The 22308-nt window shown below is 55.6% G+C and overlaps 12 protein-coding genes across 12 annotated transcripts; 7 read left to right on the top strand and 5 right to left on the bottom strand.

Moving 5' to 3' along the window:
• Positions 1–806: 806 nt before the first annotated feature.
• Positions 807–1462, top strand: PHSY_003751 (potential glutathione peroxidase and redox transducer; the record flags this gene model as incomplete). The annotated part of the gene is made up of 3 exons (XM_012334368.1): positions 807–1058; positions 1146–1263; positions 1347–1462. 3 exons carry the CDS (start codon positions 807–809, stop codon positions 1460–1462), a joined length of 486 nt encoding a protein of 161 aa, XP_012189758.1.
• A 281-nt stretch (positions 1463–1743) lies between these two features.
• PHSY_003750 (polyadenylate-binding protein) lies at positions 1744–2727 on the bottom strand (the record flags this gene model as incomplete). Its single annotated transcript, XM_012334367.1, has 1 exon — positions 1744–2727. One exon carries the CDS (start codon positions 2725–2727, stop codon positions 1744–1746), a length of 984 nt encoding a protein of 327 aa, XP_012189757.1.
• Positions 2728–3689: 962 nt separating this feature from the next.
• On the bottom strand, positions 3690–5573 carry PHSY_003749 (serum paraoxonase/arylesterase; the record flags this gene model as incomplete). Its single annotated transcript, XM_012334366.1, has 1 exon — positions 3690–5573. One exon carries the CDS (start codon positions 5571–5573, stop codon positions 3690–3692), a length of 1884 nt encoding a protein of 627 aa, XP_012189756.1.
• Positions 5574–6098: 525 nt separating this feature from the next.
• On the top strand, positions 6099–7430 carry PHSY_003748 (hypothetical protein; the record flags this gene model as incomplete). The annotated part of the gene is made up of 1 exon (XM_012334365.1): positions 6099–7430. One exon carries the CDS (start codon positions 6099–6101, stop codon positions 7428–7430), a length of 1332 nt encoding a protein of 443 aa, XP_012189755.1.
• Positions 7431–7829: 399 nt separating this feature from the next.
• On the bottom strand, positions 7830–8661 carry PHSY_003747 (inositol hexakisphosphate kinase; the record flags this gene model as incomplete). The annotated part of the gene is made up of 2 exons (XM_012334364.1): positions 7830–7960; positions 8538–8661. The coding sequence occupies 2 exons, from the start codon at positions 8659–8661 to the stop codon at positions 7830–7832; spliced, it is 255 nt and encodes an 84-aa protein (XP_012189754.1).
• Positions 8662–9488: 827 nt separating this feature from the next.
• On the top strand, positions 9489–10397 carry PHSY_003746 (chitin deacetylase; the record flags this gene model as incomplete). Its single annotated transcript, XM_012334363.1, has 1 exon — positions 9489–10397. One exon carries the CDS (start codon positions 9489–9491, stop codon positions 10395–10397), a length of 909 nt encoding a protein of 302 aa, XP_012189753.1.
• A 199-nt stretch (positions 10398–10596) lies between these two features.
• PHSY_003745 (hypothetical protein) lies at positions 10597–11327 on the bottom strand (the record flags this gene model as incomplete). The annotated part of the gene is made up of 3 exons (XM_012334362.1): positions 10597–10963; positions 11048–11138; positions 11252–11327. The coding sequence occupies 3 exons, from the start codon at positions 11325–11327 to the stop codon at positions 10597–10599; spliced, it is 534 nt and encodes a 177-aa protein (XP_012189752.1).
• Positions 11328–11943: 616 nt separating this feature from the next.
• On the top strand, positions 11944–14661 carry PHSY_003744 (hypothetical protein; the record flags this gene model as incomplete). Its single annotated transcript, XM_012334361.1, has 3 exons — positions 11944–13920; positions 13999–14198; positions 14283–14661. 3 exons carry the CDS (start codon positions 11944–11946, stop codon positions 14659–14661), a joined length of 2556 nt encoding a protein of 851 aa, XP_012189751.1.
• Positions 14662–15196: 535 nt separating this feature from the next.
• On the top strand, positions 15197–18475 carry PHSY_003743 (candidate lipase/esterase; the record flags this gene model as incomplete). The annotated part of the gene is made up of 1 exon (XM_012334360.1): positions 15197–18475. One exon carries the CDS (start codon positions 15197–15199, stop codon positions 18473–18475), a length of 3279 nt encoding a protein of 1092 aa, XP_012189750.1.
• A 174-nt stretch (positions 18476–18649) lies between these two features.
• On the bottom strand, positions 18650–19927 carry PHSY_003742 (hypothetical protein; the record flags this gene model as incomplete). The annotated part of the gene is made up of 1 exon (XM_012334359.1): positions 18650–19927. The coding sequence occupies one exon, from the start codon at positions 19925–19927 to the stop codon at positions 18650–18652; it is 1278 nt and encodes a 425-aa protein (XP_012189749.1).
• A 153-nt stretch (positions 19928–20080) lies between these two features.
• Positions 20081–20635, top strand: PHSY_003741 (hypothetical protein; the record flags this gene model as incomplete). Its single annotated transcript, XM_012334358.1, has 1 exon — positions 20081–20635. The coding sequence occupies one exon, from the start codon at positions 20081–20083 to the stop codon at positions 20633–20635; it is 555 nt and encodes a 184-aa protein (XP_012189748.1).
• Positions 20636–20891: 256 nt separating this feature from the next.
• PHSY_003740 (candidate aryl-alcohol dehydrogenase) lies at positions 20892–22043 on the top strand (the record flags this gene model as incomplete). Its single annotated transcript, XM_012334357.1, has 1 exon — positions 20892–22043. The coding sequence occupies one exon, from the start codon at positions 20892–20894 to the stop codon at positions 22041–22043; it is 1152 nt and encodes a 383-aa protein (XP_012189747.1).
• Positions 22044–22308: the final 265 nt, after the last annotated feature.

The following is a 22308-nucleotide window of genomic DNA, read 5'->3' as shown; positions in this document are numbered from 1 at the left end:
AATAGCCTGACTAGCATCACCGAGCTGCACAGCAGTCGTATCTTCCCCCAGCACCGACTCCGTCTCGGGAACGGGTTGTGTGTCAGGGTGAATTGTCGGCTATTTGTTCGGAAGGTGCACCGTGCCCATCGGACAAGGCCGACCAGTCAAGAAGAATCTCCCGATTGAGTTGCAATGCCAATCGAGATGTGATCTCGGAATTTCGTAGCGGCGGAATTGGTGAAAAGGGCTTATGACGACAGCAGCGTCCAGTGTACTAAATGAAAATCTGCAGCGGAACAGCGTGTGCTCCTTACACGTTCGGCTAATCGAACGCCGGCAGCAATCCAGTGTGTCTCGGGCTTGCAAGAAAATCAGCTGAGTTGCGTCAACGACGACGATCCCTTTTCTCCGTCGTAAGGAATTCGGGCTCAGCCTGTGATGATTTGGTGATGGTCATCTTTGTTCACTGATACGAACAATGACATGCTGCCAAGTGACCGGTCTTGATCCGACAATCTCTCCAACTGACTGATCACGAACATGAACGCCTTCAACCTCGAAGTATTGCGCTTGTATGTTTGTTGCTCGAGCATTGTGTTCGAATGTGGCTTGCAGCGAGGGCAGAAATCATGCATCGGCATTTGAGCCAAAGCCGAACCTGTTGGCCTACTTAGGCCGTCGGTCTCGTGTGGACGTGTTCCGCAAATCTAAAAATCCGCTTGGAACGAGCCTGCATTCTTTCAACAACCCTCACAACCCACGTAGATCTTCGCCTTGCCACCACCATCATATCCAACCTTCCACCACCTTCATCTCCGCACAAAATGGTTTCGTTCTACGATCTCAAAGCAAAGAAGCCCAGCCAGGACGAATACACGTTCGACCAGCTCAAGGGCAAAGTCGTCCTCGTCGTCAACACCGCCTCCAAGTGTGGTTACACTCCCCAGTTCGCGGAGCTCGAGGAGCTGAACAAGAAGTACGCTGAGCAAGGACTGCAGATCATCGGCTTCCCTTGCAACCAGTTTGCTGGTCAGGATCCAGGGAACGATGACGCCATCGGAGAGTTTTGCCAGCGTGTAAGTTGTGGTCTTCACATGAGGTAGGACAAGTGACGGTGGTAAAGGATACTGATCGGATCGTTTGTTATCTCGTTCTGGCTGTAGAACTACGGCGTCAGCTTCCCCATGATGGCCAAGTCGGATGTCAACGGAAGCAACACCAACGAGGTCTTCCAGTTCCTCAAGAAGCAAAAGTCTGGTATCCTCGGTACAGAGATGATCAGTAAGTACCGCAACGAGCTTGATCTGTCTCAACGAGCGCTCATGTTGATCGTTTCCTACATCTCTCGTCTTGTTATCTTGCAGAGTGGAACTTTACCAAGTTCCTCGTCGACAAGGAGGGCAACGTCGTCGAACGTTACGGATCCAACACTAAGCCTTCCGCCATTGCACCGACCATCGAGAAGCTTCTCTCCAAGTAGAGTTGTTCGCGCTGACGATGACTGTCCGGACTATTTTCGCACTATGACGAGGATTGCGATCTCTCGTTCATGCGTTTCTCCATCAATTATACCTGATACATCTTGTTCTGGTCTCTGCTAATTCTAATCGCCATTTGCACCAGCTTTACACGCACACGAACGCCAGCTGGCTCATACGATCTCGGATTACGGGTATGGATTGCAACAGGACATACATCGGACGGAGGAGAATCATGTCCATTACAAAGCGAAGGAAAAGACAGGGCATTGTTCTGAGGTATCTACTGCTTGCCAGAGTAGACGCTTTCGGTGTGCATGACGGCTACGATCTCGCGCATGCTTTCGGTGCTTGCCATCTGGACAGTTTGGATCGTGCTCTTGTGTGCGAAAGCGGTTGTCGCATGCAAGGCCAGGGCGATGATCCACAGTCCGCAGATGCCCCACAGCGTACCTGCCTGGCTGAGGTCTAGTTCGAGCAGAGGGACTCCGTTCTTGTTGACGGCCGTCTGGCTGGTGACGATGCTCGAACCGGCCATGTAGGAGGCGATGGCGGAGCAGACGGCTTCGACGAACGAGACGATCTGGAAGAATTGATCGGACCCAAAGATGAGGTTGAACGCTTGTCCGCCGGTTAGGCCCATCGCTGCGACGGTGACGGCTGTGGAGGGCGGTTTGTTGGAGCCGGACGAAGAGGATTTGATCGAGGCGAGCGAGGATACGGCGACGGTCATGGAGAGTTTGTGGGCAGATGCGGTGGCTGCTAGACCGGTGAGCATGTTGAGACTGCCTCGGACGTAGGTCGCGTTGTCGACCGAGATGTGGGCGAATCGAACGAGGATCAGCAGGATGATGACGCCGATCAGGGCGATGATCCCTTGCACGTGAGAGGTGAATAGTGCTGCGCTGGTGCTGGGTGCACTTGTGCTACCGTCGGAAGGCGAGTTGGTGGAATCGTCCATGATCATGGCAACACTTCTCCGACCAGCGGTAGAAGCTACCTCGTCCAACGTCGGTCCTTTCACCTTCCGCTTCCGAGCGGACCCATTGTCGACCACGCTCGCTGCATGCAGCGAGTACTCTTCTTCCTGTGCAGGAGCAGTCGCGGCTGCAGCAGCGGCGACGGCTAGACAGTACTTGCCACGACGAGACGAGGCGAGCGATCGACCCCGAGACGGGATCTTGCCGCTCTCGATGCGCGTGTACCTGCCATTGCTGTCGCTGAATTTGGCGGGTGGCTTGGTTGGGGAGAAGGTGAAGCTCGGCATGTTGTGAGAGTTCCTGATGGAATGGATGGCTGGTGATGAATAGGATCAATGTGGCAGAACTAGCTGCGGTGCGGTTCGGAGGCAAGTGACAGTGTTTAGGTTGGGTAAAGGAGTGTGGTTGTTTGTTAAAGAATGTGTGTGCAGGATTTGCAAGTGTGTGAGAGGACGAACAACGATGAATGATGGTAGTGGTGAGGTGGAGAGAGTGTGGTATCAGGCTCGAGAAGATCCGAGACAGCGAGGAAGGACGGTGATACTCGCTGCTTCCGGTCTGTCTGGTAGCTCGAGGTCGTCTTTCCCACCATGCAACACAGGGGCAGCGGTTGAGTACCACTTCGCTCGTTCCGACCACACAAGCGCCAAGAGTCTCGGACAGACTCCACGGTCAGCAGATCCAAAACTCCAATCGAAAGCTTAGTTACGTGGATCCGATGCACCATCCTTCAACGACTGCAAACTGAGACGGCATAAGAGGGCGGCTAAACCCACGCAAACGTGAGCTGTCGACGAGCGCAAGCGAGCCGTTGGCTGCAACTACCTGCCTGAAAAGGAAAGAAGACTGTCTACGGCTTGAACTCTGCCGAAAAGCTGTGACCCCAGAGCTCTGCTGCAGCTGCAAGCACTTGTAGAAGCGCATCATGCTAGAGACTTGCTCAACCAAGAATTCGCCGAAATTGAGAAAGTATACTACTGTGTAGTTGCAAAACCCCTGTCTCGTGCCTGGGAAAGTCAAAAAAACGTGGGTTGGGTGTTGGTTGAATCGCGGCGGAGATGGAAAATTCACCGACGAGACGCGGCACAGTCAAGGAACTTCACACAACATTTCCAATGAGAGTACAACCGCACTTTTCGATGCCTCAATTTACCGTGTCCCTTTTTCGCAGCGGGAATATTTACTCCTCTACAAAAATGTGACCAGGCATTGTTAATGCTATGCTACAGGACGACCTTGAGCCACAACCTCAGGCTTCGATCCAGTCTGCTGGCAGAGCGCATACAGCGAAGCCCCTCTCCTCGTACGCACCAGTCACATACAGCAGCTTCTTGTGAATATCAACCGCCAGCCCTGTCGGCACCGTCGGCAACCATCCCCTCTTCCTCATCTCCTCCTCGCTCCTACCTTCGATCTCTGCCTTGGTCTCTGCCGGGCTCTTGAACACGTTGAAAGTGTGGAATTCTTTCCGCAAAAACACACCCTTCTTCCTCTTTTGCTTTAGCTTCTCCTTGTCCCACGGATGCGCAACGACGCTGCCAAAGTGTCGGAAGACGAACGTGGTCTGATCGATCTTGGCGGCTGGTCTGGGCGGACGTTTTGAGCTGGACAGAGCCGGGGATGAAGTGGGCAGACCAAGCCGTCGACGTCGTTCGTCTCGTTGCGATGCGATCCATTTCTCTACCGATCGCGTGTTGGGGTTGCCCGCGGTCCACGATCGACCGTGTTCATCGACGACGAGTGCGCGAACGGGTGTTTCGTGTTCGATGGCGAAGAAGTTGACAAAGGATGGCGTGTAGGTCTTGTACAGCTGTAGCACGTTGTTCGCCCTGCCGTCGGGGGTGGTGGCCTTTTGCAGGACGCGATGATCGCGAATGCCGCCAGCGATCCCACGCACCCAGTGCTGCTCCCACTCTTGCACTTTGGCAGAATCCGCAGTGAGCGTGGGGATGAAGAGCGCGATGGCCGACGAGTTGGATCCGGCGGCTTTTCCTCCACCGTCCCAAGCTTGTAGAAGCGGCGGGAAACCTTGCCATTGATCGGGGTCGCTTCCGTCGAGTCGTACGGAGAGGGTCTTGTTGATCGAAGAATGGTGGATGAACAGTTTGCTCGTGATCGGGTCGCTGGTGAGCGAATACTGCGGGAGCAAATAGGACGCTACCGGCTGCCATACTGCCGAAAAAAGAGAGCTGCGCTCCGATAGCTCATGAGTCGACGGTTCCTTACTGCGGTCTGGCAAGGATGTGACAAAGAAGCTGGGGACGCGGATCGTTCGAGCGGCTTTTGATGCAACATCGTCGTGCTTGAATCCAGCCAAGATGTCTGGATTATCTCTGACGTGCTGAGGTTCCGGATAGTCGCGATCTATGGGTTGAGAGTATTGCTCTGCAAAGATGGCGATGCGGAAAGGGTCCACTTTGAAGGGCATGTCCGAGTCGACGTGCGTGCCGGCAAGCTCCTGTCCTTCAACACGCTTGATCCATCTCAGCGTCGCATGATCCTTGCCACCCACCTTGTCGAGGTCGTGCACAAAGATGTCGACCACACCTGGCTTGTCGGCATACGGCTTGTTGGCCACAACGACGAGGTTAGCCGGCGGTGAAGGTCTTGGTTCCGCACCCTCGTCCACCTCTTCCACAAAGTAGGGATTCGAAGCGGTCACCGCGATACCAAGAGGATGGAACGTCTCCAAGAGATCGGAGGGCGCTTGAAGCGGATACTCGGGAGGAGGCGTCGAGATGTACAACTTGCGGGCGAGGCTACGTCGACTGGTGTCCCAGGCCCAGATGCCCGGTGTACCTTGCTCGGGAGCGAGCTTGTCTCCGCCGTCCTCATAGATACCTGCACGGGCATCCCAAGTGAGTCGCGTTGGGTCACAGCTGAGATAGGCCATGCTCGTGCGACGGTCGAGGACCACATCTTCGCAGAACGAGGGCTCCACGGGTCCAGCTGGCTCGTTGGGCAAACGTGTCGAGACAGGATGGCAGTGTTCCAGGTTGAGAAGGTGATTGCTGGCTAGCGAGGCTGCATCGAGCGAGTCGCCGTGAAGCTTGAGGTGGTTCTTGTAGGGAAAGTAAGAGGTTACGGAAAGCAGACCAGCTGCTACCGACGAGATGACCAGAGGCAACAACATTTCGTAACCCGCCTAGATCGACAGCTAGTCCAACAGCCGTCGTGATGGTCGTAGAAAGCGAAGTGAGGACGAGTGAGGGAACGGTCGATTGCAAATAGCGCGTACCGATGCCCTTCTCTTTCCTGCCGCTTCCTTGAACGATTGGTTGTGGCGGGCAAGAGATAACCTTAGTGAGAGCGCGGCATCGCATGCAGGTCAACACGGAGTTGCCGTCGGCACGTCCGAGTTGAGCTTTAATCTTTGATTTCGGAAGACTCTCGACCGTGCGAGCGTCCCTTTTTTGTACAGGATTGTGAGATCGATGATGCTTTTGTCGCGGCATTGCACGATAAGATAAACGATGATTTGGCCAGAGTCGTGTGCCTGATTCCGGAGGAATTCTCGGCTCAACTTTTTGACTTTGAGAGGACAAGAAGAAGAAGAAAATTGCACTTCTATGTCACTTGATGTCAACCTCCTCCTCCCGCTTCCCTGTCTCGTTGCTCTTCTCCATCTCCTGACATCCCTTATACGTCTTCGAACAGCATGGCAGCGACTATCGATCAGAGCGCACTGGACAAGCTCCTCAGTCAAGACCGCATCGGCATACTGGATGGTGGGCTGGCCACGTACCTGGAGGATGGACTCAACTTTGACCTTTCCAAAGGTCCACTCTGGAGTGCACGTCTGCTCGACGAGAAGGAGGACGACGTGAGCAACGGAAAGGGACAAAAGGGAATTTTCGACGCTCATTTGCACTACTTGCAAGCGGGCGCCGGCATCATCGGTACCGCCACATATCAAGCTTCGCTCGAATCGTTCGCAAGGGCCAACTACGACCAAGCTTCGGCGTCGCATCTCATGACCAAAGCCCTCGACCTCGCATGCCAGGCACTGCAAGCGCACAACACCAGCTCAGCTTCTTCATCCTCGGCCACTCCTATGATCAGCTTGAGCTTGGGTCCTTACGGCGGAATGCTCAGTAACGGCGCCGAATACACGGGAGACTACCGACGCACTTTCCTATCGGAATCCGACCCACAACGCGAGGAGCAACCCTCTCTGGAAGAGATGGCAGCTTTCCATCAGAGACGTATCGAAGCATTCATCGCTCAGCCCAGCTGGCAAAGCGTGGGAATTTTGGCGGTCGAAACAGTACCGCGAGCCGACGAGGCGCTTGCTTTCCGAATGGCACTCGAGAACGTTGCACGCAGCCACGAAGAGCAGGGCAAGCCGCTGGACAGGAAGCCGGTCTACATCAGTATGGCCTTCCCAGACGATCGCCGTCTCCCTTGGCCTCCGCTCACAACAGGGTCTGCCGTGGATCGAGAAGGCGATGTAGACATGGACGAAGACGAGGACGACGAGGCAGCAGAGCAAGAAGGTGCTGTGCAGGAGGAAATGAATTGGCTCGTTCAAATTGTCACTGACACACAAGTTCAGGGTCACGACTCGTTGTGGCCTATCAGCGGTATCGGAATTAACTGCACAAAGCCGTACCTGCTGCCCAAATTGGTCCAGCGAATGTCGGCTTCGCTCGTCACACTCAACCGATCGGCGAGCGATGGTGGTATCGACCTTCAACACCGAAGGAGCGCGGCAGGTCTGCAAAAGCCACTGCTGTTCCTCTATCCCGACGGCGGACTCGTCTACGATGCGGTGCGCAAAATCTGGCTTACGCCTTCCAACGCGGGCGATCTCGGTCAGGGAGACAACTCTGCGGCGTCCTGGGCGTCGAGGCTGATGAAGTTAGCAAAGAGCATCACGGCTGCAAGCGATCCCGATTTGCCGGATGTTTGGCGAGGCGTATTTGTTGGAGGCTGCTGCAAGAGCGGAACTGACGAGATCCGTGCTCTTTGCGAATGTCTTTCCTCGTAACATGCAGCTGCGAATATACTTCTCGACCATGGAATTGGCGTGTGAGATGCTGTTCGTGATGCGGAAGTGCGCCAGTACCACCATTGACGTCAAGTTAACCCACCATGGCGCAGTCAGATTCGCCCGCGCTAGCCGCAGAGGTCTGTCAGCCGTCTTGACCAACGACCCACCTTGAGCGGCGGGGTCAGAGATGACTGCAGGGCTCGAGCAGCGCTGTCGTGGCGGCAATGCTCGACTCGGACTCGATACAGCCGTCGACAATATCGAATTTCCGATTGTGGCCTATTTGCTGATCGCGCCCACTCAAACGTCGATGAGTTGCAGCGCCAGTGCCCACCCTGTCAGATGAGGGCTGGGCAGTGACATCCAGGTATTGGTGTCTTCTGCAAAAAATCCACGCTAGATGTTGCAATGGAAGAGCGACATGTCTCTGCCGACGGTCAACATTCCATCGGTCAGGTAAGATTGACCTTCTTTGCCCAATCGTCGTGCATGTTTCCTCTCGAAAGCGTCAAGGATGTCGAGATTCCCTGTGAGTGAAAATCCAAATCACAGGAGAGAGTGAGGAGCAAAAGAGCCCTTGCGTTGGCTCGCTTAAGCACGTAGCAGATCCAACTCAGATCCAATCCAAGGGAAATAGCTGCCAAAGTGGCCGGTTATCACCGCCAAAGGGAATTTCCAACGGACCCTTCCTGGAATGCTGCGATGCAAAAGACTTGTCGCATGCAACGGGTCAACTCACATCCAGGCCCTTTGACCACGTTGTTGTCGGATCTGTTTGGCTGCAAAGCCAAGTTTCAAATCTTGCTTCCGCGATCTTGCAAAACGCCCTCAATTCGAGCTCCGTGACAGCCTGCCAGTCTCTGCAACCCACAAAAGAGGAGTCCCGTGCCTCAGTGCACGATTTCGCCGTTCTCGCTACTGTAGAGCGCGTTCGCACCCCTCCTTTCAGCTGAGAGGCAACGCTGGCGTGCGAACTCCTCTGTCAATCTGCAAAATCTCGCTCGAGTGTCTCACAATTTCCCGGGGGCCCTCCCCGAAGTTCGTGGCTGAAATGCGGCTGCAGGGATAGCTTTGCCTTGCCAAAGCGAACAGGCAAGCTCCCACCTTGTCGACACGCAGGACGATGGTCAGCAGCCTGAACAAAAGACACAATCGAGGGTGGGTTGCCAAGTCGAGGGTAGACGACTTCGTGCGCGCCGAAGAGGCTTGGGCGATCTCGCTTGCTCATTGACACGAAAAAGAAGAGTGCACAACGGACCCAGAGCGATCTGCGAGGAGAAGGAGCGTTTCTTCCGCAGAACATCGCTAGAGTCTCGGCGGGCTCTTGGCGAAGTTGCACTGCGCCCTTTGTCCTGGGGTGTCACAAGAGCAAGCGTGTGCTTGTGCCTCGCATTGATTGAGTTGCCTGTTCTGGGAAACCGCCGGCGCCTTGTTCCCGTCTTGCTCGCTTCCACTATTCTGTACGCCAAGTCCCGCACCCAAGAACCAAACTAGCCCCCGGATTCCCGGTTGTGTCTCTCGCAAACACATCTCTTCAAGGCACCGGGCGAGCTGTTTTGAGATGCCCCGAGACAGATCAGAATCCCACGCTCGACACGTTGACCCACTTGATGTGGTTATTGCATTCGTTGAGTGGTCCTATCCCACTCGAGCGGCTTGCGTTGCTGACACCGTGCGACGAGCCCCACCGACGTTCAGGGCAAGCACTCGGAAAGAGAGCTCCGCGCAATGTAACAGGTTTAAGCTGACAAGAAGACCGCTGAAAGTCGAGTGGGCGTAAAGTGAGAAGGACGCAGTGAACATGATTGGCAAGGAAGGGGCTGAAACAGCCATGCTGATCGTACTTGTAGGCAGAGGCACGCTCCTAGCACAAGTATATCACCAGCCCCTTTCGACCCTTCTAGCCACCCTCGCTTCATCCCCATCCTCTCTTCCTTCCCTGCTCACTCCGATACCTTTACGTCCTCCATACATAGCCCTACACACTCTTTGCCTCATCATCCTACTCACTGTCAGGTCGCCGCACTCCTCTCTCGCTCAAAGTAGACACTCACGATGCGTTTCTCCTCCGTCCTTGCAGCGGCCGCTGTCATCTCTGCAGCAATGCTGACCCCGGCTACAGCTTCACCTACCTCGATGAGCACCCTCCCAGACACCATCTCTGAGAATGTCCGACGCGAACTCGCCGCTCTTCCTTCGGACGACTACACGCTCTTTGAGCGCAATGCTGGACCTTCCCACAAGCTTAGCAAGAGGGCTGCACAGCTCAACGGCATTCAGACCGGCTGCACTCGCCAGAACTGTCTCTCAATCACGTTTGACGACGGCCCTTACCAATGGGAAAACAAGCTGGTCGACATGTTTGCCAACGCCGGCAACCAGAAGGCCACCTTTTTCGTCAACGGCTTCAACTGGCGATGCATCTACGACGATGCGTCGGTAAAGCAGCTGCGAAACACGTACGAGAAGGGTCACCAGATCTGCTCGCACACCTGGAGCCACCCGGACATCAGCAAGATGAACAACCAACAGCTGGATCAGCAAGTCCAACTGGTCGAGGATGCGTTGTGGAAGATCCTTGGTGTCGTTCCCGCTTGCATTCGCGCTCCTTACGGCAGCATCCGATCCGATCAGGTCAAGTACCTCAACGATCGATGGGGACTCGTGGTCGTTGGATGGAACTACGACACCAAGGATGCCGACGGCGCTGGCACCCAGGCCGGCCTGAAGCTGTACAAGAACCTTCGTCAACCCGCCCAGGCCATCGTTCTCAACCACGAGACCGTCCAGGGTACCATCGACACGGTGATGCCGCAAGCTGTCAACATTGTCCGACAGAACGGCTACACCAGTCACACAGTCCAGCGCAACCTCGGCTTCAACCCCTACAAGGTCGTGGGTAAATACCAGAATCGCGACTCTTCGTGGACTTGCGATGGTACGCCTGCACCTGGCGCCAACTAGTAACTGGTGCTTCCGAAACGGTTGTTGCTCCGTCCTGTCGCCGGGCCTCTGCCTGCTCTTCGTTTGTCCATGATGGCCCTGGCTATCCCATTCCGCATCTATTTTCTTGGCTAGAGCGCAGACATTGCTCGTCAGCTCGCCACGTATCTATTTTCCGCATAAAGCATACCTGCACATATGAATACATCGTTTCGACTTCTCACCAAGATATGCAACTGAAGTCTTGGAAATGTGTTGAGGTGACATGGTTACGATCCAGAGAAGGAATCTGATGAGCTCTTGATCGAAACATGTGGTGTTGCTTCGCTAGATCCATTTTCTGACAGGGTTCATGTAGGCGTTGTACTGAAGGTACATGGTCGCGAGACTCGAAGCTGTCGTTGATGTTCAAAACACGGCGTGAGTACAAATGGGCCGACTTGAGCACATCCAAAGGGTTGCACTTACAGGCTACGATCAAGGGGCTGATGATGCCAGGCCCAAGCTTGGTGGTCTTGTAGACGAATGTCTCGGAGACAAAGTGGACGAGAGCAATGACAAAGGACCACATGCACAGCTCGTACGCTCTGTACGAAGAGGAGAGGGTACAGATGTCAGTTGTGATGCGGTATGCTTAGAAGGGGACAAAGCAGCGCGTGTCAATAGCTTACACTTTGTCATGAATGTTGTAAGCAGCGTAGATGCGAATGATGGCTGAAGTGATGTTCCAGACGCCAAACAGGCGTGCTGACAAGGGAGTGACTGCCAGAGGGAAAAGAGAAAGCACAATCAGAGATGTGAGCCCGAAGTGTCGGATGCAAAGCTGCTGGAGGCTGAGAATAAGACTTACTTTGGGCACCTGGGGCGGAATAGACCTTTGCACTGGCACGAGGGTTGAGGATGTTGCTCGCTCCGTTGATGGCAGCCGTGGTAGCGACCAAAAGCAACCATCTTGGCAGCAAACCGTCGGGAATATCTGTCCGAGCGAGAAAGCCAGTGTATATAAAGGTCAGCACACGATCGAGTCCAAGTCTTTATTTCTGCCAACTGACAGCTGCTGATCGACATGATGTGCGTTACGACTGTCAGATGATTCTCGGGAGCAAAGAACAACACTCGTTGAGAAAGATGCACGAGTGTCACGTCACAGTCGCGCACAAACAGCAGGCATCGGCTCGGAACGCGGATCTGATTTTTGACAGCTGAGCCACTTTGGACCAAAAGATGATTCAGGGTCCAGACGGTGTGCCCCGCATACAAACGACAAGCTTCCGAATCCAACTTGACTCAACGCCACCGACTCTCATCGAGCTTGTTTGCTCGCTTCTACCTCTCTATCGTCACATGCATTCTCTACAATCACACTGGTGTTGATCTCTGGGAGATCAGCAATCGCATCCATCCACGCGCTGAAATGATGCGAGGAGAAAAAAGGTCTTGAGACCGCACATCTTCATTCAGCGGGGGTCATCGACAGCCACCATTCTTATCCCTCGTCCACACCGACAGCCTCGCGTGGAGGTCCTTTCACGCTTCAATCCCACGTCGACTTGCCTTCATGTCGTCGATGCTCACCAGCATCTCGATGGCGGACGTCATCGATCCGGACACCGCTGTCCTGCATATACCGAGGATGATTCGTCAGGACGAGTACGGCTACCGAACCAGCGTGGAAGGCAAAGAGGTATCGCCTCTCACCGTAGTGCCTCTCAATCAGGCTTTCCCCATCTCCAAGTCCGGTGGACCTGCTTCGGCATCGTTTGTCTTGAAGCGCTTCGCTGACGGCTACTATGTATGCTCCTGCCCAGCATGGAGGTTCAGCACCGAGCGCGACAAGATGCGCAAAACATGTTCGCATCTCAAAGATGTCCTCGGGGAAGCATACGAGAACGATCGCATCGCACTCGCAAGAGAAGCCAAGAGCACCGTCTTCGAGCACACAAAATTCCGCAGAACCACTTCAGATGGTCACCACGCTCGGCACACACATGCAAAGTCGATGCTTGACGATCATTTCCGGCAACTCTCGCAAAGTCAATCCGATGTCTTACCCTCCAGCCAACCAAACATCATCGCGAGCTCGGGTGCAAGCAACGTCAATGGACCGCGCCCCGAAAACCGCTTGGCAGACGAGCATGGGGTCAGCACCTCCAGGTCTCGCGTCACGCCGGTGCAAGCTGAACAAGACAGTGATACCGAGACCGAAGATGAAGAGGTGGTCGCCGCCTCTCAAGCAGCAGCAGCCTCCGGTTCATCACGTCCTCTCTTTCTAGCTGCGACGCAGCCGAATGCCACCGCGGGCCGAACGCGCTCGGCATACCATGACGACGACGATGACGATCCCGGTATCAACCAGGACGATGTGCAGGCGTCGCCATCAAAGCGCGCTCGACGTGGCAAACGATCCGCTGGCGACAGCGATGATGACAAGGTGGGTATCGACCGCAGCCATACTCTTTCGCCGATGTCTCGACTGACCCCTGCTCCGCTTCTGTCTGATTACAGGTGTCTCTGCTTCTTGCAAAGCCATGGCTGCTGGATGCTGACCCGTCCAAGCCCAGATCGAAAGCGATGGATCCCACCGGCTGGTGGATCAGCGAAAAACTCGACGGCGTGCGCGCCTTTTGGGACGGGCAGAGGCTCTACTCGCGTCAAAAGATTGAATGGAATGCACCGTCTTGGTGGAAACAACGTGAGTCAGCAAGTGTCTTCTAATCGCTACGGACGACATGAACTGACACTCCGCGTGCATTATTCTTGCCCTTGCCTCGTTCCTCTAGGGCTACCTAAGGACATCACCCTGGACGGCGAGCTCTGGATGGCACGAGGCGCTTTCGACCAGACTTCGCAGATCTGCCGCACTACTGTAAGATTGGGCCGGCTTCGCACCTTTTCCCATTTTCTCGAACGCGATTCGATGGAGCGTCAGTGGCTGCGCGAACAGGTTGGAGGGCGTCTCGCCAGCCAAGACCGCCTCCGTGACGCAAGAGGAGCCTTGTCTCTGCTACGCCCGACGATCGAGAAGAGCGTGAGCTTTGCCGATGTGATTGCGACAGCGCGTTCAACAGCTTCGTCGTCCGAATGGAAAGCATTGAAGCGAAGTCTCAGACAACGCAAGAAACATTCGGCAGTCAAGTCTCGGCCAAGCTCACGCTTCGCTGTCGCAGGCTCTTTCTTGCGAGCTTTGTTCGGACGACATCCGGCCGAACAGAGCCAGCCCGGTTCCGTGCTACCTGTTCCGCCAAGTCGTCCCGTCTTCAAGCGTTGCACCAGGTGTGGCAAAGTCGTCAAACGGGGGAAAAGCCGAAACGCAGATGCGGCAGATCCCAACAGGACGAACGCTGACCAGTCTGTTTCTGGACCCTCTTTGCCCTCTGCAACCTCAAACCCGATGCCAACATCAAAAACATTCTCGTCGCGACGACCGCACGCGTACTCGACCCTGGCCGCCCTGTCATCTGGTCGAACTATGCCCTCTGCATATACCCACGTCTGTCGGCGCAAAACAAAGAGTTCCAACGAGTGGAGCCGCATCAAATTCATGGTGAGCTCCTTTCTATGCCTTTCGATATCGATCCTGATGCAAGGTTGTTGCTGACGCTCGTTTGGCCCCTGCCTGTAGATCTTTGACACACCTTCCATGGGCTCGAGGCCAGTAGAAGAACGCTGGGTAGAGATCGAGAATCGCTTTGGCTCGACCGACGGGCTCGACATCGACTCTCTCGAAGGTCCACAGATCAAACTCGTCAAGCACATCAAGTGTGAGGGTCGCTCGCACCTCGCTGAGCTCATGGAAGCAGTCGAGCTCAAGGGCGGCGAAGGGTGAGTAGCAGACTGCAGGGCGCCTGAGCTGCGTTCGCAGTGACACTGACGACTGTTGCCCTCCGTGTCTACCTATGCGTGCAGACTGATGCTCCGTCAACCTGGATCAAAGTACGAAGGTAAGCGCGGCAACACGCTCTTCAAGCTCAAGAATTGGTACGACGCCGAAGCCGAGGTGATAGGATACGCCGAAGGCACGGGACGACACGCAGGTCGAACGGGATCTCTGGTCGCCCGCATGGCGTGTGGCACTGTCTTTCGTGTCGGAACGGGCATGTCGGATGCTCAACGAGACAATCCTCCTCCCATTGGTAGCATCATCAACTATCGCTTTTTCGAGCTCAGCGAAGACGGCTATCCTCGCTTCCCCGCTTTTCGTGGGGTTGCCAGCGACAAATCCAAGCCCAAAGATGCGGTGGTACGACCAAGAGCTAGCGCTATCAGGTCTGTTGAAGATCAGTAGCCTCTTCTCGAAGTATGTATTGCTACTCTTCTTCGGCGATACCCTCACACTGCAAAAACTATTGTCGTTGCCATTGATGCCGTCGTCTGTGATACTTGTGATGCGGGTGAAATCTTACACTGTATGCTCTGATGGTGTTGTAGCCTCGGCAAAAAGCAAGCGAAGTTGTGTGGAGGCGATCGAACCAAAACAATTTTGCCGTTTCACGTCACGACTAAATTTGCGTTTTGAATTGCCGCTGCCTTGTGACGACTGCATACAGCACAGGCTGCATAAACAGCCTCTGCACGACTCCACGCGCTCGTCCCTTGGTCTTGGTGAACGGGTCGACGGAGGACGGATAATCCGCTCCGAAGCCGGCGGTGGTTCCACTGTTCCGGGATCGACCCCGCACATCCTTCGTTCCAACCACACACTGCGTCCGCTCAGCTCAATATCAGATCAACCTCTGACTCCCACCGAAACATAGACGCACAGAAGTACAGCACACTTCCAAGGTCGTTCATCCCATGCGTGTTAGCGTAGCACATCAACGATGACAATCACCACGGCGGGCGTAGCCGTAAACATCACACCCACCGTCACAAAGACGTTCTTCAAGCACTACTACAAGAAAGCCAAACGTCGCCTCCGCAACCGATCTCGCAAGAATGCCACCGATTCCAATGCTCCCAACGCTACCGACGAATTCATGTTCGACGAAGCCTTCCACATCGTCAAGGCCTTCATCGAAATTGGTACGAGCGACACGGTGGAAGCAATCCAGAACTTTACTGACGCACCTGCTCCTCCCATCCCTTGGGCGACGACGTTACCTGTGATCATTCCGATGGAGAGCTGCGACAAAGCAGCCAAGCTGCTTGTAGAGCATCTAGGTCCGAATGATCTGGAAAAGTTGGTGGGTGGAGAAAAGTGGTGGCAATTGAGACCTTTGCCGGGTGTCCAGGGTGAGTGGATTGCCATGTCGAATGATTGGAAGAAGATGAAGACGATGGAGAAACGTGCTCAGCAGGATAGGGCCAAGCCCTCGCCGGCTATGACGAGCAAGCAGAGGAGGAGGAGGAACAAGCGACACGAGAGAGCACTGTCAGAGATTAAGGCCATGCGTCAAAAGACAGAGTCAGCTTTGAAACGTCGTTCGCAGTCGTTCAAGAGGTCTTCGCAGGATGCAAAGCGTCAGAGAGATGCTGAAGCAGAGGTGGAAGACGATGAGGATGCAGCATCAACAGCACCAAGCGAGGCAGAAGTACCCCAGCCGACCTTCGATCCTGCTACCGATATGGCATCCGACAACGGCACCGAAGATCACCCAGCAGAGACAGAAGAGCTCGACCGCCTACAACGAGTCATGCTCTACTTCCACGGTGGAGGATACTACTTTGGCTCCCTCGCGACCCACCGCTACCAGATCGTGCGCTACGCGCGCAAGTTCGGAGGCAAGTGCTTTGCGCCCATCTATCGCAAGGCGCCCCAATATCCGTGGCCCTGTGCGCTTCAAGACGCAGTCGCGTCCTACCTCTACCTTTTGTATCCTCCGAAGGGTGCGAAACACAGACCGGTGGACCCGAAGAAGCTCGTCATCGCAGGCGATAGCGCAGGAGGCGGATTGACGCTGGCCTTGTTGACGGTAATCCGAGATATGGGGTTGCCGGCGCCGGCGGGTGCAGTGCTCATCTCACCTTGGTGCGATTTGACCCATTCGTTCCCATCTATCTTGCAGAACACGGCGACAGATATCATTCCTCCTTATGGATTCATCCATAAACCGTCAACGTTGTGGCCGATCAACGCTACAAAGCCGATGAAAGGAGATGAGGAGGGCGAAGCCAAGACTGATGAAGAGCAGCCGAGAAGAAAGGTGCCGGTGGGTGTTGAAAAGGATGGCGAGACCAAGGGTGATTCAGAGCCCGCTGCTCGAAAGAGTTCGGACGGTGGAAACCTGACGTCCACGAGCGAGAAACCCAGCGACGCTGTACGAACCGCTCCATCGCCTCCATCCTCAACCAGAAAAGGCATTCCCCCGGCACCGGACCTGCTCTGGTCCGACCCCATCACCATCTCCCGCGCCGACACCACCCGTGAGGCCATCGAGCTGCGCGAGCAAATCCAGCTCTACGCCACGAACGACCAACTCACCCATCCGCTGTGCTCCGCCGTCCTCTCTGGCTCACTCGGCGGTCTACCACCTCTCTACATCCTCGCCGGTGACGCTGAAGTCCTACGCGATGAGATCGTCTACCTCGCGCACCGAGCTGCCCACCCGCATCGCTACCCTCTTCGTAAAGATCTGTTGGATCACTCGGCGCGTAGTCGCGAGAACGCAGAAAAGTACGATTCGCAGCCGACAAAGGTTCATCTGCAGATCTACGATCAGATGTGCCACGTGCTGACGGCTTTTGCGTTCACGAGTCAGTCGAGGTTCGCGTATCGGGCGGTGGCGAGTTTCGTCAAGCATGTGACGGGTGCGCCGACGGATATCAAGAATCCATTTCCGGAGGCGCAGGAGGGTGATGATAAGAGGGAGGAGGGAGGGAGCGATGATGGAGATGGTGATGATGGGGTTGACGGTGTATCTGACAACGTTGGAGGCGAGGTGAGTTCACCTCCGCTAGCGAGCAGCTTAAGGAGCGAGCAGAACTCATTGGGCGGTGCGGTAACGACGACGCCTTCTGCGACTTCGTCCCAGAGTCAAGGGAATGGGTTGAGTGCGATGACGGGCTTCGATGAAAAGCCGCAGCTCGACGCTATCGACACACACACGAAGGGTGATACGACCAACACCACCTCTCAACTCCATGATGAGCCCGAATCCATGTCAGCAATAGAGCCCTCTAGCGGCACCACTCCGGCCACTGGGGCCAACACTCCTGCGACATCGAGCACGAAATTGCGTCACCGCTCCATGTCTCAACTTCTCAGCGACACGCTTCACGGCCACCCAACCGGCACCAACACTCCCGCTGTCCCTAGATCACGACGCGGAACCGCCGACCATCCCAACCAGTACGCCGGGCAAGTCCCCCTGCTCCGACCCTCGTTCCAATCCTTCATGATCCGCGAACGGGTCGACACGCTCGGCTACCTTCGACCTCTCGAACCCGAAACGTCGCTTCCCTGCCTTCAGATCCACCCTTCTTCCATCGGCTGCATCAAAGAAGGACCTGTCGACCGCTACCTCACCGGTCAAACCCAATGGGCGAAGCGTTTCGCCAAAACGGCGCGTAAAGTGGAAAAGCAAAGAGCGAAAAACGAATCCACGGCGCAAAAGATGCTCCAAGAAGCCTCCTCGCAAGGACTGCTCGATCTCGCTTCTTTACGCAAGAAACGAAACGGCCTGTTTGAAGCTTCGTCGAACTCCTCGGAGTCAAAAGGTGTGGGTGTCAACGCAAACGACGTGGCAAAGGGAGCAGAGCGATGTCGAGAAAAATGGTCTTGGCTGGTCGACTTCGGACCCTTCGATCTGACGCACGAAACACCGCCTCCCGCCGCCATCGCCGGCAGAAGAGATACCGATGACGCCCTTGTGCTGCTGAGACGATCCCTCCAAATCAGAGCCAGAGCGTACGGTGTGCAGAGGAAAAGCAGATTCTGGGGTGCAGAGGATCGTCCCGTTCGAGCGCATTGGAGAGCAGAAGACGAAACGGGATTGGAGACCAGCACCGATCCCAGCGGAAACACGGTCGAGGAAGGGGGGGGAGCTGCCAAAGCTGGCGCAGGAGCAAAGGGCCACCACCACCACAGAGGTCTGAGAGTGTGGAACCTGTTGATGGTCGGCAAGAAACCTGGTACGGTGTCGGGCAAGGAGAAGAGCTAAGATCTGCACATCACCAACAATTGCAATCATGAATCACATTCGAGCGACTGAAGACGTTTGAAGATGGATTCCAAGGTTTGGTTCCTGACAAAGTGAGTCGTAGATTATGTACAAAGATGTGAGAGGATGAGAGCCGAGCATGGCGAAAGCAAGGTGTGAAGACCGGGTCGGCTTTCACTTCTTCTTGGTGGGGCTGTCAGTGCTGCCGCCACCTCCGAGCTTCCTGGTCACCTTCGTCGGGGTTACCGTAGCACCGCTCGACTCTGCCGCGACTTCCTCATCTGCGACATCGCGAACCGCGGTCTTTGGCGCACCCGCCGGAGCAGCAGCGTCGGACGACGAAGGACCCGCAGCAGCAGCGCTCGCACGAGCGTTCCTCTCCGCCTCTGCACGGTACGCGGCCGCCTCCTCCTCCGGCGTCAAGGGCAGTGCGATACGTCCCTCCTGTCTCGCCTTGATCCTCTTCCACGCGACGCCCGCAAGGAGCGCGACCGACTGCAACGCGATGCTCAGGATGATGGCGGCGGTAAGCGGAGCCGGTCGCGGCTCACCGTCCTCCCGTCCGCCGATCAGGCTGAAGTGTTTGTGCCAGAGAAGGCCGAGGTTGAGGTAGATGCCGGCGGCGGTCCAGGTGAGGTCGGCGGTGGCGAAGATCCACAGTGCGGAAAGGGCGCCAAGACCGGTGACGATGCCGAAGGCAGGCCAGAGACCTTTGATGAGGGCGTCGTGGCCTCCGGAGCCAAAGTCCCATCCGAGAGCCATGAAGAGCTGCTGCCAGAGATCGTACTGGAGGGTGATGACGAGGAACATCTTGATGGGGACGTGGATGAAGAGCCAATCGAGCGGATGCTTGGCAGAGGGCGGGTATCGTACGGCCAAGACGAGAGCGTTGAAGAGAAGGATAAGTGCGATGACACCGAGAGTCACGGTACCCAGGATGAATGTAGGTGGACGATCGAGGATCCAAAAGATGGCCCAGAGCACCATCATGTAGTTGGCGAGACTGAGACGGGTGCCTACGCCGTGCGCCAGCGCCTTCTTGGTCTCAGGAGTGCGACTGAGCAGCAGAAACACCGAAAACCCGATGAGCAGCACGTACAGAACGGCCCAGTAGAAGAGCACGAACGAATCCTGCACCGAAAGATACGTAGGATGACGACGCGAGACCTGCTGCAGATTGGGATGGATGAGCTTCGAGCCGCACAGGATCATCACGCCCATCTGCAGCAGCACCGAGAGCGGCGTAAGGATCTGCATCCGCGTCAATGTCTTGACTTCGTTGGCGTCCATGGTGGTGGACAGCTGATGGTAGCGGTTCGAAAGGCCGGAAGCGACGTGGTTGGGGTTGGATGGGACTTCGCTGTCTGCACGAAGCTGGTCCGCGTACTCGGGATCCTCGGGACGATAGATGTAGTCTGGTTGGGGCTGTTGCGAGTGGTTGCTGCTAGGCATGTTCTTGCCGAGTTGTGAAGCACTCGTAGCACTGACGCACGTTGCGACACACGATCGCTTTGTGTGCTAGATGGAGAGATTGTGAAGGTGGTAAGAGCAGCTTGGTACTGCGGTAAGGATAGGTTAGCCTTTTGGAAGGACGGTGTCCGAGAGATGACGGTGTCTGCGGCGATGGTCGGTCGGCGAAACCAAGGTGAAATGAGGGTGGAGCAGTCTGAGCTAAATCGAGCATCATTCGAGACTGTGCGGATCTGCAGCCAAACGCGGTTTCGGCGCTCGATGACGCTTCTGCTTTTCCAAGCGAGGCGATCCCGCAACGCCAAGCGATTTCCATCGTCCGATTCCACATTTCTGCACATCGTTCATCACCCGATCGGGGTTCGCCAGTCACTCGCGTGGAGGTGGAGGCAGCTTCTCCGCGGGGCTGCGGGAAGGCGGGCAAAAGCTGTCGAGCGCTTCCTCAATGCACAAAGCCTGCCCTCGGTTGACCATTTCATTTGGCGCACAACCGAGATCGAGACACCGTTTGCCGTGCAGCTTCCATTCATCAATCTTCTTGTGCAGCGGCACACAACGTGGCTCTATCGTCGTTGTATTAATAACACTGTGCAATCGACTACTGCTGTCAAGGTGGAGTTAAGCCCGCTCCTCGACGCCTTGCGCGCGCGCTCTCCGAGTGTCTGGTTCCGCAGTTCGAAGAGGATTTGAGCAATGTGTGGAGGGTAAGCTGACAGCAAAACCTGAACCCTACTGAGAGACCTGTTCGTCAGTGGTGAGCCGGCTCTCCACTCGCTGTATGATATGAGGCGGCGCCTAGTCACGGCGAGCAGCAATATATAGACCTGCCCTACGCTCCTGCATTCCACCAAATCTTCGCCTCTCTGATCATCTCTCTATCCGAGACACCTCACCACTATCTCTGTCCTCTGTTCTTCCTCTTTGCCCCCTCATTAACTTAGCCAAGATGGGTATGTTCGACGCCGAAAAGCCAATCTCCAAGCTGGACCGCCACCGAGTGCTTGCTCCTAAAGCCGGTGTGCGCGTCTCCCCTCTCTGCTTCGGCGCCATGTCGATCGGCGACAAATGGAAGGACATGCTCTCCGGTGGTCTCGATAAGCAAGGCACGTTCGATCTTCTCGACGCATTCTACAAGCTCGGCGGCAACTTTATCGACACTGCCAACGTCTACACCGACGGTCAGAGCGAGATGTTCCTCGGCGAGTGGATGGAGACACGCGGCATCCGCGACGAGATCGTCCTCGCCACCAAAGCCACCTCGCCCTACAAGAACCGCGAGCTCGGCAGCCACATCGGCTCCAACTTTGTCGGCAACTCGACCAAGTCGATCTTCGTCTCGACGCGCGACTCGCTCAAGAAGCTGCGCACCGACTACATCGATATCATGTACATCCACTGGTGGGACTGGTCCACGAGCATCGAGGAGATGATGCAGGCGCTCAACCAGCTCGTCGTGTCGGGGAAGGTGCTGTACCTGGGAGCGAGCGATATGCCTGCTTGGGTGGTCAGCGCGGCCAACACGTATGCTCGCGCTCACAATCTGGCTCAGTTCGTCGTGTACCAAGGCAAGTGGAATGCGATGGAACGCGATTTCGAGCGTGAGATTATTCCCATGGCAAGGGAGTTTGGCATGGCCCTCGCACCATGGGGAAGTTTGGGGCAGGGCCGTTTTAAAACGCCTGAGCAAGTAGCCGAGCGCGAGAAGACCCAAGGCCCCCTCCGTGGTGGAGGAGGAGCACTTACCGAGAAAGAGAAGAACATCTCGGCCGTTCTTCACAAGATCGGACAGGAAGAACTCGGTGGTGTCAGCATCACTGGTGTTGCGCTGGCGTACGTCTTTTCCAAATACCCTTACGTGTTCCCCATTGTCGGAGGTACCAAGATCTCGCATCTTGAGGACAACGTCAAGGCTATCGGCACCGTACTGACCCCCGAACAGATCAAGAAGATCGAGGACACGGCTCCGTTCGACGTCGGCTTCCCCAACTCCATGATCGGTCCGGATCCTCACCTCTCTGGAGAGACCCAATTCGGTTTGCACGCGCACGGTGGTCACTTGGACTGGGTCAAGCATCCCACGGCTCCTTCGTTCAAGTAGATGCTTTGTATACTTTCGCTTGCGATGTACTTGATACCTGTAAACGAATTTTCCTTCGGATGTTACGAGCGACATCCTCGGTGTGAGCTGTGTATTGTAGCTCGCTGAATGATGTTTCCTTCAGTATGAACTAGATGCCTCCTTGATGTGAGCTGTGAACAGCTGCTAGCTGCGCTGTGCTTGACATCTGGTGTTGACGTGTGCGCTAAATCTTCAACAACGGCGTCGATAAGGTGCGTCAAAACAGCGTCTAATTCGGCCAAAG

This window comes from Pseudozyma hubeiensis (assembly GCF_000403515.1).
Source record: "Pseudozyma hubeiensis SY62 DNA, scaffold: PHS38, whole genome shotgun sequence".
Lineage (NCBI taxonomy): Eukaryota > Fungi > Basidiomycota > Ustilaginomycetes > Ustilaginales > Ustilaginaceae > Pseudozyma > Pseudozyma hubeiensis.
This window is presented reverse-complemented; position numbering and strand designations above follow the sequence as displayed.